The sequence below is a fragment of the Genypterus blacodes genome, unplaced genomic scaffold, assembly GCF_046128005.1.
Source record: "Genypterus blacodes isolate CSIRO-AG114 ecotype Tasmania unplaced genomic scaffold, CSIRO-AGI_Gbla_v1 ptg000032l_1, whole genome shotgun sequence".
In the NCBI taxonomy this organism is placed as follows: Eukaryota; Metazoa; Chordata; class Actinopteri; order Ophidiiformes; family Ophidiidae; genus Genypterus; species Genypterus blacodes.
In genome coordinates, this window is record NW_027466845.1 from 1,632,101 (window position 1) to 1,645,786 (window position 13,686).

The 13,686-nt window shown below is 46.8% G+C and overlaps 1 protein-coding gene across 1 annotated transcript in view; it reads left to right on the plus strand.

Moving 5' to 3' along the window:
• The window catches only part of maml2 (mastermind like transcriptional coactivator 2), a 34,942-nt gene that overhangs the window by 19,342 nt on the left and 1,914 nt on the right, over nucleotides 1-13,686 (plus strand). The window contains exon 2 of the mRNA XM_076146381.1: nucleotides 6,172-7,395. Coding sequence (XP_076002496.1) covers nucleotides 6,172-7,395 — 1,224 coding nt within the window. The remainder of the gene's footprint in view (nucleotides 1-6,171; nucleotides 7,396-13,686) is intronic.

Sequence of the window (13,686 nt, forward strand, 5' to 3'; positions counted from 1 at the left end):
AAATAAGACGCGGAGCTCGTCCAAACAGCGGGATGTCATCCTGTCCGTCACTTCTTCTTCTTCTTCTTCTCCTCTCTCTCTTTCAATGTGATGACAAAGGAAGGTTACGTTGTGACATTCAGCACCAAAACAGCTGAATATCAAGAACAAGGTTTAGTTTCCATATCTAAATATTCACTCCCATCAGCATTAGAAAGGTCACACACACATACATGAGTGTGCAAAGAAAACAACAATCCGCTTCTTCTTTCCCTTGCAGCAGCACCTCTTCACACTGAGTGAAAACAGACACGTCACAGTGAGCTACAGTTCTATAAAGCAATAAGCCACAATCCGGCCCCTTTAACGCACAAAGCAAAGTGAGCACAAAGCTTCAGTGTTTTGCTGCGTCGGAGGACTTCCGAGTCCAGGATGTCACCAGTCGTCCTCGGTCACCGTCTCCCCGGTCGGGAGTGACGTGGAGATGTGAGGCGACAGCGGCGTCAGGAGCTCAGTGAGCCACATGACCATGGGTGATGTGATGTGACGGCTTGTCACTGCGATGACGGCGACCTGTGGTACGTCTGCAGCGGCGTGGCCTGGCTGCTGCTGAGGCCGAGCCAGATTGTCCTCCAACCAGATAGACCGACCAGACGAGACAGCTCAGGTCGACACCGGGATCAAAACCGAGTCGCTGCAGAGAGATTGATGGGTCGATTTTGTCATTTGTTTGGAGGAAGGATTCATTAGCGTCACTTTGTTCTCCTTCTCCTCTTCCTTCTCCGGGGCCCCACGTGTTTCCATCTGGGGTCCATACTCGCTTCCCTCAGCCTCACGGATATCGCTTTAAACGCGTCAGCATTCCAATCAGGCCTTGTTATGCCGAGGCCTTTTGTTTGGAGTCATGCAAAGTTCTAATCTGCACAGCGATCCGACAAGATGTTTAGCTCGCAGACACACACACACACACACACTACCTTTTATTAAAATAGCTTTAGTTTCTCTACAGAACGTGGAGGCTGAGCTGGAGTAACTTAAAAAATCTGCCTTCAGTAAACATAATGGATGATTTCTCTTCAAAGGAGCTCTTATCTCTTCCCATTTCCCAGAGGCTGCCACAGCGCTGCCTCTCTCTCTCCCTCTCTCTCTCTCTCTCCCTTTCTTCCTGCTGCTGCTCATCCTCCTCTCCCGCCTGCTCTCTGGAGGGCAGCCTCAATCTAATACAACTGTGTCAGGAAGTGTGGGGATGCAAAGTGCTGATGAGCCAAAAGTAGCCCACCTCTGCAGTGTGCTGCTACGTCCCAACACGCACAAGCCTGATTAGGGAAGCGCGCCGTGAACCCGCACTCACATCCCCGTGCAACCGTATGGCACAAGCCGTATAGAAATAGCTGTTCCTGGGTGGTGGCGTGTGTGCGTGTGTGTGTGTGTGTGTGTGTGTCCTTACATGCATCTGCAAATCTGGGTTTTATAAAAAGGTGTTTATCCACCAAATAGTCTCATATTAATATTTGTGCGAGCAGCTGGCTCAGACCCCACGCTTCGGATTGAACATCACTTCAATGGAATGGCAGCGCAGCATTTCCTGTTCGATCTGAGCGCGCGTGCACACACGCACACACACACACACACACACACACACACACACACACACACACACTGCAGCGGATCTGTGTCGCCTTCAGTGTAACGTTTTGTTTTGCCGCCTGGTTGAAATCTTTCCACAGACCCTTCATAGGTGTAGCGTTTCCTTGAGCTTCCCTCCCTAAATGCTATGCAAACATTCTTTTTGAAATTAAAATCAATGCGTGGCTTTGATCCAGAACCACTGTTTGCTTGAATTGGACCTAAAAATATAACAGCATCAGTACTTTCTCTTGTGCGGAGGCTCAGATCATGTTTGGATCCCACCAGGCTGTAACACGGCAGCGTCTGCTTGTGTTATGGTGGCAAAACACACCAAATGTTTCCGCAGCACGCTGGAGCAAAATTAGGCGTCAACGGGATTAAAGAAGTCATTTTTTAAAAACGACCACCAAAGCAGCGCCGGCCCGGTTTCACCAAAAAACGCTGAGACGTATAGATGATCGTGTGAAAGTAGACGTTGTATGGTAGCAGTTTCAGCCTCGGCTTCTTTATCTTCCCCTTAAATAATTAAAACTGTCATGTTAACTTATCCTTTATGTTTATTTAATTCGAGTGGATGCAGTGCCAAGCCTCGCAGCTCTCTGCAGCGAGTGGAAACCCTGTAATTAAATCGAATCTTCCACAGTCTCTCAGTAAACAGAGAGCTGCATTTTGTATGGCAGCTGATCGTTGGCATTGGTCTGAGGGCTCTTGTTTCTTATCTGGCAAAAAATGAGCTGAAATCCCCCTCTTGCAATAGTATGCAACCTGCAGAACCGCATAAATATTATGTCTCCCTGGGAACACAATAGTCGTATTTATTCCTTTATTTTGGGACGGGTTTTTTTTCCATGTAGAATGCCGTGAGGAAGGTTTCTGACTCTCGCAGGAGCGGATTGCAACATGTTTCAGGGCTCTGCTGAATAGATTAAAGGCTTGTGAGCTTGCTCTTTTGTTTAGCCACGCTCTCCTATTCACACACACGCACACGCACGCACGCACACAAACCCTTGGAACGCTGTCAGGCCCAGACCCTTGAAGCGTGCGTGCCTCAGAGGACAGTGCCACTGGACTGACAGATGGTACCAGAAGGTCTGGTGTTGTGTCCCTGTGATGGCTCACTCGGAGCCCCCATCCACTACGCTCAGCGTCACCACGACTGTGCAGCTTGACACACAAGTGTTCACCGCGCCCAGACACACTCCACCGGCCCTTCGGCCCCCCGCAGGAACACGTCACCTCTGCTGACATTGCCACAGTCAGGGTCATCACATCACACAGAGGTCAGCGAGCGTCAACAAGCACCGCTGCACAGGTTGCTTTGGAAAATAATATACATCTAATAAATCTGTGGTATCCATGGGTAACCAGCATCTCAGTGCAGTGCTGCCTGCACACTGAGCCTTGCGTGGTGTTTTGATGAGTCCTTTACATCTGAAACACGTTTGAACCAACATGGAAGGTATTTGCATTGACTGGCGTTTTGCCGTCTGTCTCAAGGACGCTTTGATCCGACCGGGAGCTCACGGACGTTCGGTGGCTGCGAGGTGTCCGGCTCCTGCGGCTGCGAAAATCAAAGCCCACATCCCTGACGACTCGGCTGAGCGCGGCGGTGTGAGGGATTTGTGGCGATACGCTGCGTTTGCTTCTTCGCCAAACGTGACTTTATGCATTATAAACCCACGTCTCCACTACTGATCTAGTCTGTCCAGAGGACATTGATCTAGAAATCTGGTGGTTTGTTCAGATGCAACATTACAAACTAGGAGCTGGGTGATGCAGAGGAGAGGGTCGCTCAGGATCCTGTAGAGTTATAGGAGCTCAAGAACGTAAAAGGCATTAAATAGCCTTAAATTATGGCTTAAAATCAATCAATTTCTCCGACCCGCCAAATTAAAATACAGAATATCCAAATAACTATAAACATTGTAATAATTTCAGATCAAAAACTTACATCATGCTACATTTAGGTTTTGTGATCTAATCCACAATGAACCAATGAGGAAGGGACACTGATGCGTGTTGTTACCTCCAGATTTCAAAATAAATGTTTACAATGGAGGACTACGTGATCGGTCAGTCAAACCTGAAATCGTTTTGTTTGAGTCTCGATACGAGCAACAAGACTTAACCCCCGGAGAGCTTTGGTGTATTATACATGTGATTGAGCCCAACATGCAGCAGGAGCCGAGTCACATTCAAAGTGATCCAGAGCTTCTAAGCTCATTAAATGTTAATCAAAAAATCTATTTCCAGATCACTTGGAGATCTGTCATGAGGATTTGGGGCCAGCGAGGAGGCCACAGCCCCGACAGGACCACGCTTTATGGGATCAAATGTAGATTAGGAGTTATCTTGGTGGGTTTGCTGATGAATTTAGCGAGATAATGTCTGAATTCCAGCAGAAATACTGAAAGATTTGACTACTTTCAAGCAGAAATGTTGTTAATCCTCCTTTCTAAGGCAGCAGTGAGGCAACAGAGTCTCACAGTGGCTTTTTTGCAACACATCCACTCTCCTTTCCATTATTCATGATGTGTTTTCTCAGACAGTGGCCTGAGCCATGAGAAGCACTCCTGTCTGTCTTCTGGCACTCCAGAAAGAGCCGCGCGGAACCAGACAAAGTGTGTATGAGCCCGCAAAACACTAGAAGGCTTGTTTTCCTCCGCACACGGAGGAAAGCAGATGTGGAGTAATATGTGGAGAGTCATTTTTTAATAGTCTGGTTCTTAGCGGAGATGACAAGATGGTGAAGGAGACATTGTGCATGAACCCAGGGAACACGTCCAAGTCCAAATCACGTGTCCCTGCGTGTGTCTCAGTCATTACATCATCCCACATTTAAGATTTCTTTATGCACTTGTTCACTGTTGTGCTGTTTTCTCCTCCATATTTGAGTTTGGTGGCAAAGCGTTTTTGCTCCAAAGCCCGAATGTGCTTTCTTATGAAATCCTCTCATTACTTTCAGTTAAGTCGTGTTGTGGCCAAAGCAAGTTACACAACTCAGGTTCTGGCTTGTGACCTTCCTGGGACTTGAGATGCACTTGTAACTCTTATGAATATAAAAATAAACTGAATGAAAAGGTTTGTAACTTAAACCTTTTCACCTTTAACACACAATCACCTTTGACCATCTTTGATAATATGCATGTTCAGTTGTTCAGAGATGGATTATCAGGTTGGATTCATTGTAACTAATGGCTGCTGAGAGGTTTGGGAAAAATCAGTCTAGAATGAGTCGCTGGTGTGTTTGTGGAAATGGCCGTCTTGTTAAATGGTCTAAGAAAATGCAGAACTGCCGCTGTGCTAACTACCCTCCAGTTTAATGCACTACTACATTACTCACTCACACACACACACACCGCCATTTGCTCTGATAAACGTTTGATGAGTCGCAGATATTTGTGCCTTGATTTAAATTCGAGGACAACTCCTGTTAAGTGCACTGGCAGCCGCACTTCAGATCGGAGCGGAGGACTGTGCTGAACTGCAGCAATCAGTCCAAACCCTCTGGCTATGAATCATCTAATGTAATATGTGCCAGCAGGTGGAAATGACTCAAAAATATCCCCACGGTGAAAATCTGCAATGCAACGACACTTTTCCCCCTTATGCTCGGGATTTTTTACAATTGCAGCCACTTTAATCCATGATCAGATAATCCCTCATCTTTAAGACAGCGATCGCCCGTTCCTGCAGCGCCGCTGGATTTCCTCGCCCGTTCGTCCCTCGTGTGAGGAAAATGTGATGACGATATCTATAGGTGAAAACATAAATAATCAAAGCGTCGCTATGGGAGCGTGAGGATTTTTAAAATGGAGTGTATGCTTGAGTTTTATGTAGTGTTAAGAGGTGTGAGTCATCGCCACCGGCTTATTACCCCTAAATGAAGACGGCAAGATAGGACAAAAAGGGAAGTCTGATATCTGCACCGCCGTGTTAAGCAGAATCTCAGCCACAAAGGAGAAACTCTGCCATCAAAGGAAGCACAATGGAGGGAAATATAATGTATGCAAATGAGGGAAACAGACAAAGACTCTATTCTTCTCTCTGCCGTTTGTATCAGATTCCCCACCATCTCCTCAGCTCATCCAAATGTTTTCCAAATGCTGCTACAGGGGTTCCCTGCATGGCAAGTGTTTCTGTGCAGGTACTGGAGATACAAAATACAAATCTAAAAAGCTTAACAAAGTATTTGAATACTTTTGACCTCATCAGCCATGTTAAATATTCACTTTAATGAAAGTAAGTCCTCAGAAAGAAGCCGTCAGATTGTGGTTAAGTGTACGTTAACAGGCCTGGGAGCAAATTCAGAGAGTGAAGTCATTTGCATGCGGATACTCAACCATCATAACTTAAATTGGCTCTCAGCTTGAAAGGCTGCTGCAGTAATTAAACACGGAGGGTCTTCGCCATCCGGCACTTTTCTTCAGGGTCGCTCTCAAATTGAAATTTGCGATCCAACTAATTTTAAAGCGCCGTAAGTAATTGAAGCAGAGGTCAGCCTCTTACATGTGTGTATCCATGCACTGATCTGTTCTAAACCGAGTTGTTGTGTTTCCACAGCTCCAGGGGTCTTTGCGGAGGAAGATCGAGGGACACACACCGGGACACGCCCCAAAGCAGAACGGCCTCTCCTGTGGTTTCTCTGGACCGGACTTCAAGCGAATCCGCGTGGACAACAGCGGCCTGGGACACGGGGCCTGTAATCATAACTTAACCCAGGCTCATTCTCTGCAAGGGTCCTCGGCCATGGGGATGCAGAGGAAGAGTTACATGATGCCCCATGGTGTGGGCTCGGACATCTTTAATATGACCCTGAAGGAGATGAAGAAGGAGCCCATTGAGGTCCAGTCCTGTGGCCAGTCCAACCCAGAGAGCATTTTTGACTTCAAAGATGAAGGTGGCAATCAGATCGACCCGGAGCTCCAGGATCTGTTTGACGAGCTGACAAAGACCGTCCCCTCGCTGAACGACCTGGAGTTGGAAAAGATGCTGAAGCAGGACGACACGTTCGGTTTGGATCTGGGGCGGCCGAGCTCAGCCGGAGCGGCGGCCGGGCTCTGTCCGTTGGACAAGCCCATAAAGACGGAGCACTCCCCGGATTTCGGCCAGGTTCACTGCGGTTCGCCGCAGCTCCGGCCGGCCTCCGCGGGGCCGTCGTTCACGCTGGCCACCTCCTCTTCCTCCGCCGTTCTGAAAACCAGCGGTCAGGCAGGCCACCCCAGGAACATCCCCTGCTGGCCAGAGATATCCCACGCAGAGCAGCTCAAGCAGATGGCAGCGAACCAGCAGCAGCCCAGCTCTCTGCTCCATCACCACCACCAGGGATCAACCGCAGGTTTGACCAGCTGGGCTCCCGCCATGAGCGCCCACTCCACCTCCACCAGCTCCTTTGCCCAGGACAAGGTCTCCAGCGTGGCGCCGTTGGGCCAGCAGAGGATCGGCTCCCAGAACAAAGGGATCAACAACTGCCTGTTCAAGTCAAACGGCCACAACGGCGCCCATCATCTGGACATGAAGGTTCTCAGCACAAAGCCCACGTTGCACTTCAGCCCCAAAGCGCCGCATTCTGTTAACCAGCCGATGCCCATCATGACAAACTCAGCCAACAAGACCGCAGTCCAGCAGCAGCAGCAGCCGGCGCCCTCAGCCGGACCGAACCAGCCACATTCCGCTCTGCACTTCCCCAACCAACAGATCTCCACGGCAGGAGGTCTGTGCCTGCAGCCCAAGCCCATCCCTCCACACGGAGCAGGGATGCCCTTCAAAATGTCTCAACCAAGACAGGTAAGACTCCAAAATGTCTTCATGCACGCAAATCACTCTCAGATGAAAACATTGGTATTTCCAAGAGGTTTTCAACGATTTTTATCAGCCCAAGAATTTCCCCCAGAGTTTTATCTTATAGCTTTGTAAGGAACACATTTGGAGTTAGGAGGCTTTGGCATGAGTGTTATACTGCACACGCCCTCATAAGCTTCCTATTCTGTGTGATAGTAAAGCAAAATACACAAACACAGACCTTCTGTACTTTAGTATCCATTATGTTCCCGTTGTATAAATACACCATCTTCCCTCCTTATTGTTTTGGGCCTAAATCGTTTTCATGATGTCTTCCAATTACCCACATTTATTTTGTATCGGCTTCTTCTCGCTGCACTAAATGACTTGATAGAGTATTTTGTTACGGCGTTTGACTGAAATTAAGAAAGAAGATAAGCCGTCTGTGTTTTCTTGCTGCCTGCGCGGTAACGTGATGCCCAGCAGACTCAAATCCGCTCACTCTCCTCTTACTCATCAATCCGTTTCCTCACTTCACTCCCTGGCAGTCAACCTGCTTTCCCTGGGAACCACCGGATACAATGCAACCCCTGTAAGGTTTTTGGGGACTTTACCGGCATTGTTCTCGCCGCAGCCGCCGCCGCCTGTCTGTGCGTCTTGGCTGTTGTGACGCTCGTGAATATGTATCCCCCCCTCAAAGTACTTTGACGATGACACAGATTGCCAGAGCGCGCTAGATTAACATGCAGGGCTTCTAATTTCTCCGCTTGTCATGGTGGCTCCCTGTCAGGGCGCAGATATGCACAGCGGGATTTGCTAATTGGAGGTTGTTAGCTACAAGGGACAAGTGGTGGAAAATGACAGTAATCTGCTTAGCCTGGTGCCGGAGGTTGAATCACTGATTTGTTATGATTGGGGAGATTTAGGCCGTCCCCCTCCCCGTCCTCCTCCACCCCCCCCCCGCTTTCATTTTTTGCGCTAACAGTATCCGTCGCCGTCTTTGTGTGAAATTATAATGTGAGCCACACAAGAGAGCTCTTGTAACCTCTGCAGATGAAGGGAAGTGCCTGCACGGCTTGGAGAGGGAGGGAGGAGGGGAGGAGGAGGGGAGGAGGGAGGGAGGGAGTTTTACAGACATGGAAGTAAACAAGGTAGGATGACAAATCCTCACCACGCATGGGTGAGACAGAACCTGTTTGACTGCTATACGAGGAGGCCATTTGTTATGAGACACTTGTGAGCCATTATACTCTTTTAAAAAAAATGAGCTCCAACCCTCTGGATTGTAAAATCAATTTTGCAGTTAGGAAATTTATTTTTGATCTAGAAAGCTTCATGAAATTAATCAATCAGTGAAGTGTTACTGTGAGGACGCTGACTTGGGACTCCGACAATGGGTTTGGTAAATAGAAAGTTTGATTTTTGTAGTTTAGTAGCAGGAGGTGGACTGAGGTGTGAAATGCATTTTGGCATGTGAATTTTGTTTTTCTAAATGTTTTTTTACATGCGAGTCAAGGGGGAAAACAAAACTTATTATCCTTCAAATATAAAGTGATTTCTGAAAACCCTGGACAGGTCAGCGGTCCATCACAGACAAACTCTCACACACCTACAGGCGAGTTAGAGTTTTCCATTTTGCTTCACCTGCATGTATTTGGAAGTGGGAGGAAACCCGCCCACACACACACACACACACACACACACACACACACACACACACACACACACACACACACACACACACACACACACACACACACACACACACACACACACACACACACACACACACACACACACACACACACACACACACACACACACGCGTGCAACGTGCAAACTCTGCACAGAGCCGCCCCACAAACGTGACATTCTGTGCAGCAAACTAACATTTCTGGATTCTTTTCATTTCCCCCAAATAACTCAGTTTGGCTTTTCAAATATTCTTCACAAACACTGAATTTTCTATTTTCCCAGTTATCTTTGCTTGGATATGATTGACAGACATTCCCAAAGCACCGGGAAATGTAAAAACAAAATCCCAGTCACTTTTGTTTAAAGCAGCAAAAACACAAAACAGGTTTAGTTTGAGTTTGCGGGTTTGCATGATTCTTTTCAGGCCTTCAAAGTTTGTATGTTCCGTCCCCACACATGATGGGAGCTGTTAGTGCGAGTGGCCGGCGGCTCAGGCAGCATTTCTAAGTGCAGCCCAGCCTCAGCACAGCTGATCCCACTGAGCCATCACAGCACACAGCTGAAGCCACTGATTTCATCTAGAGGCGTCACATTGGGACCCAAAGGAAACTCAATTTATTCCCTTATAATCCCCTATAAACTCTCCGTCTGCTCTTTAAGGCCTTAGACTCTAATCGATCAGTACAAATATGAACTTAGATGGATGATAAAGACAGTTCCAGATGTCCAAGTGTAATCTATCTAAATGACCTAACATGCCCCAATATTTCATTAAACATTCCATGTAGATTTGACTTCAATCTGATTACAACTTAGCTCACGACCCTAAACTCAATTGTGCACAAACTTTAAGGGATTTAATGTTAAAAATCATTGAAATCACATTTGTAACATCGAATAAAGGAGAAATTGTTTTGATTTCTCTTTCTATTTATGTCAGTACCAGATGTGTGAGTTGTTTCTTACCGTTAGATTCCTGACAGGCGGGAAAAGCAGAAGAGGAGATCTGCAAACGGAAAAATAGTTTGTTGTAAGTGGAAATCCTGACTGAAAGCAGGTTTGAATCTGGTGAACATGTCGTCAGCATATTCTTAAACCTGCATGAAGTGATATTACTCATGTTATCTTCAATCAAATGCTTGTGTAATATGAGATTCGCTCAGAACCCCACAGAGATTTCACCTTTTGGCCGGTTTGGTTCTCACTAAGCCTCCATTTGAAAACAGATGCAGCTGCTTCCACTAAACGAGCTCTGATTGACAGATTGACAGATACACACGTCCTGCCATCAGCATTAGCAGCGTTTAATACGGAAAAGAAGACAAACATTGAATCGTTGCTTTGGTTTTAAAGAGAAGTGAAACTAAGAATCATTGCGATTTCACTTTTGGCCCAAGAGAGCGTCGAGAAAAAGCAACAAACCGCAGCGTCTTTGCTTTTTATGAGCGGATAAAGCAACAAATTAACATGAGGTTGCATAATTACAATATAGAGAATAAATAAATAAACATGTATGCATGTTTAAGAGACTAGAATAGAAATGGATTCACTAAGTTTTAATCCATTTTAAAAGAGAAACGCTGTATTTGCATTTGCATTTTCAATCATTTATGCTCTCCTGGTTGAAATATCAATTAGAAAATGTAGAATCCAAGCATTCAACCACTTCATTTCAACATGTGCTCATCAGATAGGTTAGGTTACATTACGTTACATTTGCTCTTCCACAACACAGCCCTGCACTTCAATCAATCAATCAATCAAGGATAAAACTAAACCAAAATCTAAACCTACAATGACAAACAGACCCCTACAGATTTCTGCCTCAGTCCTATGAAGACACATTTTGATAAGAAATACAGGAAACGTTAATGTGCAATAGTTTGTGTGTCAAAATGTCGACGCAGACACCGATCTAGGACTTGTCAGGTTGTTTTAAAGTGAAGTTCATTATAATCCTGGGGTTTGTGGCCAGCAGGGACGGGGTTAAACATGTGGCTCCCGAGGAGAGGCCGGCTTACAGAGGAGAGAAAAGGAGCAGAGTCTCTTCCCACAGTGAATTTGAATTAGCAATGCTTTAGAAATAAAAAAAGGTCCTGAAAGAGTGTCCCCCCCCGTCCGCTGGGGACAGAGGGGACTTCCTCCTGCTTTGGGACCAAACTGGAGACGTTTGGAACGACAGAGACTGGCAGACCGCTCTCCCGGCTCCTCGACCCCCCCCCCCTTTAATAATCAGCCGATCTGCAGCCACCGTTCTGTTACTCTTAAGCAATGAGGTCAAATAAAAATACCTCCCTGCCTTAAAGTATGAACGCGTCCAATCTGAGAGAGCGCAGAGCGGCGGAGAGAGGAGACACTGCTGCTCTATGAAATCAGAGCTGTGTGATTTTCTATTTCTAAAGACTTCAATTAAAACACACTCTACTCACTGTCGTGTCTCTGCAAACGGCACAGATGAAGATAATTAGGAGTCTGCAGACCATGAACAGCTTTTTCTACCTTTTCCATATTTGCTTTCATTCCTGATTAAAGCGCACAAATCACATTGTGTTGTCTTGTGTGTCGCCGCCGTGTTTGTTTGTTTTTTTATCTCTACACATTTTCAGATTTACTTACAACACTTGGCAGACGATCTTATTCAGCGATTAACGACGCCGCTCGGCAATCATGATAAAGACAACAGCGTTAAACAAACATTTGTCAACATTGGGAGCTTCCTAGTTTCCATTTAAGTAGCACAACAGAGTCTGCTGGTACTTCTGTCCCTGCGGAGTCGTCTCCTCTGCTTACTGAGGACGCAGACAGGATGCAGGGACGCAGATTACAGCAACAAGCCGCCATAAAGCAAATAAAATGAGCCAAAGAAACCAGCAGGACTTGTAGTTTTTCCTTGCTGACGTTGTGGCACCACATTGCTGTGTGAGGATATGAGGGGGCCGCGGTGGGGAGGGGGGGCGAGGGGGGGCGAGGGTCACTCTGGTGAGTTTGTGAAGGGAGTGCTTGTTTCCTGGGAAAGGGAGCCTGGGCCAAGTCCAGATGCCGAGGCGCTCCCCCGGGACAGCGTCCTGAGTCCAGACTGGAGGAGGAAGTGCAGTGTGAGAGCAGGGCGAGGAGGCCTGAGCCCCGCAGCCTGGATCTCTGTCAGCTGCCTGCACCGCTGCTGCAGGACGGGAGGCTAAATCACTGGGCTTCTTCTCCGAAAGGCCCGGGCCACATGTGGTATTCATTTACGACAAGCTTGTGAAGAATGAAGGGGAGGGGGGGGGACATGGAAAACAGCTTTATGACACGTCAGGATGACAGAGGATTACTCAGTTGTACATGCTAACAAAACCCTCCTCATCAGGCTGCTTTTCTCTCAGCCAATGTGGAGCGAGCCCTCCGCACTGCGCCGCCGCTTCTTCTTCTTCTTCTTCTTCTTCAGGGAAAATGTCTGCCATCGTCACAATTTCTCACACACTGGATACAGTGAATCAAAGCCGGTGACTCCTCTTAGCGTAACAGGAGAAACCACTGTTTGGATGTTTTAGTCCCTGTGTAACCTCATTGCCATGCATGGTTTGCTGTGTGGGTTGAACACAGGCGGGGAAGGCGAACATTAGCTCATGTGAAATGGCTTGTGGCTTCTGACGAGATTCAGTTTCACTCATTCTATAATCCCGTCTCAGTAATTCTCTGAATTTCACTTCATTATCATGCAGACACACACATATACACACACTTCTCTCGCGCTCTCTTGGCTGTTTTTTTTCTCCCTCTTGGGCACCACAGAGTCGCCACCCTTTAGAGACACATCCTCCATAAAGAATCTGCCCTCTAAGTAATAGCTTCTGCTCCATGTGCTGCTGGATTTCTAATCCATTTCACCCTGGGAAACATTTTAAATCAACACATTGACTGACAGTGAACACACACTGTGTGTTGACTTGGATTTGGTGCATATTATCCCCCCTGATGACAAATGCTTGCGCTTGCTAAAGGCACAGTGTGCACAGTGAGCGGCGTCCTTATGTTCACAAGAAATACAGGTTTAGCTCTGAACACTTTGGCGAGTAGCGTGGCTGCAGACACAAAGCTGACACATGTATGTATATATGCATGTATGTAACATCTCACCCTCTGGTGATCGTGGGAAAACTCATCTGTACATGAATAAATTAGGGAGATAACAAGATTTTTTTGAAAGAAGAATCTGGTCTGGATGTCTCAGTCTACTATAAGATTTTAATCAACACATAGATCAGGGAAGAGGAGCTTATTAAAAAGAGGTAGTCACGCTACTTGCACTTAACTCCCCATCGGCACACATTTCCTGCTGTCTCAGGGATTCTTTCCACTCTCTTTAGACACAATTATCAAGGGAGCAGCAGCCTTGAGGAGAACTCACACTCCCCCTTCCAAAAAAAGCCTCTTTTTTCCAAGTCTCCCTTTTTCATCTGCAGAGGGAGTAGCCTTGACCACATTATGGAGGTTGAATAGCATCTTTGACACAAACCCAACATATCTTGTGCAGTCTTGCCCTCTAGTGGCCAATGCTGGTTGTTGCATTTGTTTTGCTTTGGTCTGTAATTAAATCCTCACTTCACAACGCTGAATTTTAAA